At 57.8% G+C, this 5,952-nt stretch overlaps 1 protein-coding gene across 3 annotated transcripts in view; it reads right to left on the bottom strand.

Annotated features, from left to right (window-relative positions):
* The window catches only part of SLC41A1 (solute carrier family 41 member 1), a 19,169-nt gene that overhangs the window by 11,905 nt on the left and 1,312 nt on the right, over positions 1 to 5,952 (bottom strand). Inside the window, exons 1-3 of one of the 3 annotated variants that reach the window (XM_015650914.2) lie at positions 5,851 to 5,946; positions 4,437 to 5,580; positions 375 to 482 (exon numbers count right to left, since the gene is read on the bottom strand). In XM_015650914.2, the coding sequence (XP_015506400.1) occupies positions 375 to 482; positions 4,437 to 4,814 (486 nt within the window). In that variant the 5' untranslated portion in view covers positions 4,815 to 5,580; positions 5,851 to 5,946. The other 2 variants (XM_015650915.3, XM_015650913.3) reach the window with 2 other exon arrangements.

Raw genomic sequence — 5,952 nt, 5'->3', positions numbered from 1 at the left:
TTGGAGAGCCTGTCAGTCCCCCTGTGAGCTCTCCCCACTCTCCCCTCTGTTTCACAGCTGTCCCCAGACCCCCTCCTCCCCTGGCTCCTGCCAGCCTGCTCTGGTGACATTCCTGCACCCAGTTCCTGGTGGAAAAGCTGGATCCCAGCCCGCTCCCAGCCTGAGCCCCCAGCAGCCAGCAGGAGGAAGTGAGCTGTCAGCAAAGCTTAAGGAGCATTAATCCTTCAAATCCCATCAGCCCAGCGGGGTGAAAACACCTCCCCAGCTGAACCCCAGGCTCTGCTGCCTGCTGTCGTTCCCACAGGGAATTTTGGGAATTCCAGCCCCTCCCAAATGAGGTATCCCCCTCCCTCCTCTGCTCCCTGGGCACTCACAGCTGTGGACAGGCGGGATGCCAGGGTCATCTCCAGGTTCCCCTTCAGGCCCAGCAAAGCAGGAACCAAGATAAACACCTCAGTCACGTATTTGAAGACGTCCCAGTGCTGCAAGATTAAATAAAACCATTAAATACAAGCGTGGCTGACAGCGAGCTTTGCTCTGGGCTCAGTGTCACCCGCTCATCGTCACCTCTGCCACCCGAGCTGGCACCCAGTGCCCTCCCTGCTGCCACACCTGGGATCCTGCAGGGCTTTTCCCACTCCTGACATTTGCAGCAGTGACCACATGATCCTGCTGGGCTGGAAAAACCCCTCTGAGCCAGCAACTTTCAGTGCAAAAATCCCCAAAGAGTCACCAGTGACAAAATGTTTACACACCCAGAGGCCAAGGCAGGGAAAGATGGAGAGGCTTTGCCCAATACTTGCACTTTTTGGCAGATTTGAGTGCTGAAGTTTGGTCAGTCTCGGCTCAGAGCCCTTTCTATGTGTGTGTCTTGCAAATATAAATATATTTATTTATTTTTTGATCCAAAACCCGGCCCACTGAGACCTCCTTTCCCTGCTACCTGTGTTAACTCAGGCATTTCCTAACTCCTCTGCCCCTCCTTTGTCCCTCTGGGGTGAGGGACAAAGGCAGCCACGGTTATTTAGGAAAAAAAAACAAAGAGAAATTGCAGGGTAAGCAGCTGAAAACACAAAACCACTGCAGAACCCTCAGAGCCACATTTAAAATCACCCCTGTGAGCTACCCAAACCTCACTTTTATGGCCAGTGCCCAAAACCCCTCCTGTTTCCCACCCTGCAGGGCAGTGAGAGCACAGGAATCCCAGCTGGGGACGTGCTGAAATTCACTCTGCAGATTCTGCCTGCAAATGTCACCTGAAAACATCACCTGGGCGAGGCTCCAGCCCTGACAGAGCTGTCCTTGGCCCTGCCAGGCTCAGCAGGGACACGGATTTCTCTCCAGGACAAGGAAAAACAGTAAATATCAATCAGTAAATATCAATCTACCTGCCTGCCTAACAGCTTCCTGCCAGGAAGGACTTGGATTATTCTGTGTTTGTTTTTCCACCCTTCACCTCTGGAGCCAACAAGCTGCAGTTTCCTGGTTCTTTCCAAGACCAAATTTGAGATGCTCTCGAAAAATCATTGGAGACAAACAAACAAACAAAAAAAAAGGGAGAGGCAAACTCGAGCTGGATGGACTGGGATGGTTTTTCCTCAGAGGGAAAAGGTGTTTTCCAGCCATAAAAACCCCTTGATGTTTCTGACAGCTTGGTGAGGGCAAGGTGAGGATGGGGAGGCCCTGGCACAGGTTTCCCTGAGAGGTTTTGGACTCCTGGGAGTGCCCAAGGCCAGGCTGGACTGAGCTTGGAGCACTCTGGCATGGGGAAAGGAGCCTCTGCCACGGCAGGGGATGAGATTTATGGTCCCTCCAACCCAAAGCCTCCGGGATTTTCTGCCCAGCTGACTCTCAGGGACACAGGTAAGGTCTCTCAGCTATTTCACAACCGTCTCTCTGCAGGATGAGGCTGCTGAGGTTACCCAGGGATATTTGGGGTCCCCATCCCTGCAGGTGCCCCAGGACGTGGCACTCTGGGCTGGGACAAGGTGGGGATGGGGCACAGCTCGGACTCGACAATCCTGGAAGGATTTTCCAGCCTAAATTCTGGGATTCTGTGTGGTTTGAGCTCAGTGCTGAGAGAAGAACCTGCAATTCCTCACCCAGCTCAGGCTGTGCCTCCTTTAAGGCACCTCCAGGAGCAGCTGAGCTCGGCTCTCCCAGTCTATTTTTAGGAGACTCTGGGGTGGTTTTGCTGCGTTTGCAGAGGGTCAATCCCTCACTCCAGCTCCCCTTGGCAGGAGCCAGGGCTCCAGCACCACGCTGCCACCGCCCCCAGGACGAGCTGGGTGTCACCAGAGCCACCCAACAATTGTCATTATTGGCTGTGCACAACTCTCCTGGCTCCAGAGCTTCCAGAGCTCCCAGGGGCAGGACCAGGCAGCAGCTCAAGCTCTCCATCACCTTGTGCCAAGCCTGGCTTTGTAAATGAAGCTTTAGGAGAGGCTCCTCTGCAGGCTGGAGCTGCAGCAGCTCCTGAGCTGCTCCTGGGGAAAGGAAGAAAAGCCATCTTTGGGGAGGGAAAACAAGGAGATTTCTGCAGAGCTCAGCAGCTGCAAAGAGCAGGACCCGTGGGCTCCTGCCAGCTTTCTTAATATAAAATGTTATACAACACTGGGAGTCTGTGGGGCTCCAAGGCCGGGGTGGCTCCTGCAGGGAACAAAGCTCCCTGTGCAGAGGAGTGCCCACAGTGGCTCCACGAGGACAACCACAGCCAGGCTGCTGGGGATAAAAAACATAAAACCCAGACTAAAAAAAGGCCAAAAAAAAAAAAAAAGGAAAGAGAAGAGGAAATAAGAATTTTGGTTCAGGATATGGAGCTGTTAAAATCCCTGTAACAGCCTCTCTGAGAAGCACAGAAATACGGAAATAAGCTGTTTTTAGGGAGGCAAACACAGCAGACAGGATCTGCACAGGATCTGCCCAGGATCTCAGTGTCTCCCATGCAGCACTGGAGGGGTGAACTGGACCTGGGTCTGCTGGAGGTTCTGGAAGAATTCCCCACCCTGTGGCATTTCCATGGCTCTTTAATCCCAAGGCTAAAGGGAGTTGGAGCTGTTGGCAGCACAGCCACGCACTGAGCTGCTGTGGGACACAGGAATTACAAAGTTTTATTCCTAAAGGCCATAAAAATCAAGGCAGGGGAACACAAGGCTGAGCCACTTTCTCCCAGCCCTGCCTGGCCACAAGGGCTGTGCCTGCTCCAGGAAAAACTTTAGGTTGGGTTCAAATCACTTTGGAGAACTTCCAGAAGAGCCAGGCACGAGCTTTCAGGGACCTCACGAAGGGAAAACACGCTTGAAACGTCCTTATTTTTCAGAAAACGATTCCAGTAAATCTCTCCCGGATTAATTTACCCCGTCCAGCCTTTCCTGTTTGGAGTCACTTCCCAGCTCTCCCGGCAGGTTCCACCAAGAGAGGCCACAGGGATGAGCAGAGCGCAAAGACACGCAGGGAAATCGCTGCTGTGGGCAGGACAGCACGAGGAGTGTCTGCCTGAGCACCCACAAATCCCAAAAAAAACCCTCTGGCCTCCCAGCTCCGGGCTGATCCCAGCTGCCAGCAGCACACAGGGCAGGCACTGCAGCCTCTCTCTGCCCACAGCAGCAGCTCCAGAGCGTTTCTGGCTGCCCACAGCTCCCTGCTCATCCCAGGAGCGCCACAAAGCTGATGATGAGCCCGGTTTTGTGCCCCAGGGACGGGAGGTTCTGCCCAGCCCGGCGTTCAGGGCAAAGGAGGAGCTGATCTGCTGCCAGGCACGCTTGGGAAACGTGGTGGAGACAGCACAGGAGCCTCAGTTTGCAAAGGCAGCATTCCCACATGGAAACACAACCAGGCTGGCACGTTCCCACGGCGTCACCTGCCACGGGGAACACCTTGGTTTTCATCCAGAGCCAACTGCCAGCTCCCTGCTGGCTTTTCCTAAAAGTCACCTCCCCAGCCCTCTCAGGAGGGACAATCCATCCGCCCTGCCAGCCCTGGAGGCCTCCAGAGCACAAGGAAGCGGTGCAGGAAGCTCTGGAATGAGCCACACGGTCTGGCACACACCGAGACAAACATTAACCTGGCTGGAACAGCACAGAGAGCAGCCAGCTGGGGAAGGGACACCGAGCTGGGGCTGGGATGTCAGCAGGCAGCAGCAGGGAAGGGTTTGATTTATCTCCAGCTGTGATGCACAGAGTGCTCTCAGTCCCCAGCTTCAGCTGCACCTTCTGCTCCGAGCCACGGTGCCTTCTCCTTCCTTCATTCCACGCTTCCCTCCCATCTCCTGCAATTAACTGAGCTTCATTTACAGAGCCAGGGTCGGGATGAGCCCGTGGGGGCTCCCCATGTCCCCAGCACACCGGGATCTGGTTTTCCTCCCCTCCCTGCTGCCGGACCTTGGCATTCCACTATTCCAGGACCCAGAGCCCAGAGCCAGGGAGCACCAATCCTACCTGCACAATGTCCAGCACCATTCCAGCAGCGACCGTGCCAAAGCCTGCCAGCAGGAAGGGGAAGAGGACCTGCAGCCCGATGGAAAAGGAGGTTTCCTTGAGGGGCGAGGCGGGCTCAGGACCCCGGTCCGTGCTGGTGTCATCGCTCTCATTGCTCTGGCTGCCGTTTTCCAGCAGGGCATCCTCCTCCCTCACCCCTTTGGCGTTGGCACGGGACTCCAGCACCACCACTTCCACGGCGGAGCCATCGGGCCCCAGGAAATCCGAGGGCTGCGGGCGCTGGGAGCGCTCCGGGCTGGCCAGGCTGTCCCCGGGCACACCGGGCAGCGCGGCCCCGTTGGCCTGGGGGGGCTCCTTCTGCTCCAGCTTGGAAGTCATGCTGCAGGACAGGCTCTCCTGACCCTTGGCTCGGTGGGCCTACAGCCAGCAGCTGCTCCAGAAGGGATCTTCTGCCAGCAGCTTATCCACACGGCCTTTCCAGCATCTAGGGGTGAGCTGTGCCAGCGCTGCTCGCCCGGCCCGGAGTGCAGAGCCTGCTCCTGCAGCAGAGATCCCCATCAAGCAGCGCCCAGGGGACACCGAGCAGGGCAGGGGACACGGCAGGAGCTGGGGATGGCAGCGATTCCCTGCGGCTCTGCTCCTCTCCAGTGCCCCAGCAGCCACCGAGCCAAGCTTTCCTCCCTTGGTGTGGGATGCCTTAGCGCATCTTTTCCCAGTTTTTTTCCAGCAGATGTGGCGGGGCAGAGGGAAAACCAGATGAAGTGAAGGACGCAGAAGCTTAAAGGAACACCAGAGGAGAGGACTGGCTTTTAGAGATGATCCCACTCAGGCTCTTCTTGCCACCAGGGCTTTGCCACTTCCTCCGGTGGCACTGTCCCTCTGCAGAATTCCAGTCTGGAGGCTCCTGCCGGCTCTCCGCCACAACAGCCAGGGATTCCAGCAGGCTTCGAGTGTCACCGCCGTCCTCCTCCTCCTCCCCCAGCAGGATTTCTCACCCAGCAGCACGAGGCGAGCGCAGCTCTCGCTCAGAGCAACAGCAGGTCCCCGGTGAAGGTTACTCACGGGGCTGGGCAGGCTGCCGGCTGGGGGCTGGCATTTGGACAGCCTGGGATTTAACGTGGTTATCCAAGAACTCGTCTTTCACCTGAAACACATGGGAGGAAAGCCGATATTCCCCGGGGTCCCGCGGCGGCGGCTCGATCCGTTTCCTCCAACCTTCACCCGGCCGCCCCTCGGCCGCTCTCCCGCAAGCCCGGGGACCCTCAGGGGCTGGGCCGGGGGATGCGGGGGCAGAGCCGCCCTCTGCAAGGGGCACCCGGCTCGGACCCGCAGGGCGATCCCCGCGGCCGGGGCTCCTCCCGCTGCCGCAGCGCCGGAGCTGCCGCAGCGCCCGCAGAGCCCCACGAGCCGCCACCTCCAGAGCGGATCTCCCCGCGGGGATGTGCGGAGCGGAGCCGGACCCGCTCCGAGCGGCCGTGTCCCCGCGGTGCCGCTGCCGTGTCCCCGCGGTGTCCCC

This window comes from Parus major, chromosome 26 (assembly GCF_001522545.3).
Source record: "Parus major isolate Abel chromosome 26, Parus_major1.1, whole genome shotgun sequence".
Classification (NCBI taxonomy): domain Eukaryota; kingdom Metazoa; phylum Chordata; class Aves; order Passeriformes; family Paridae; genus Parus; species Parus major.
Note: the sequence above shows the minus strand (reverse complement) of the source record. Positions and strands in the feature narration are given on the sequence as shown.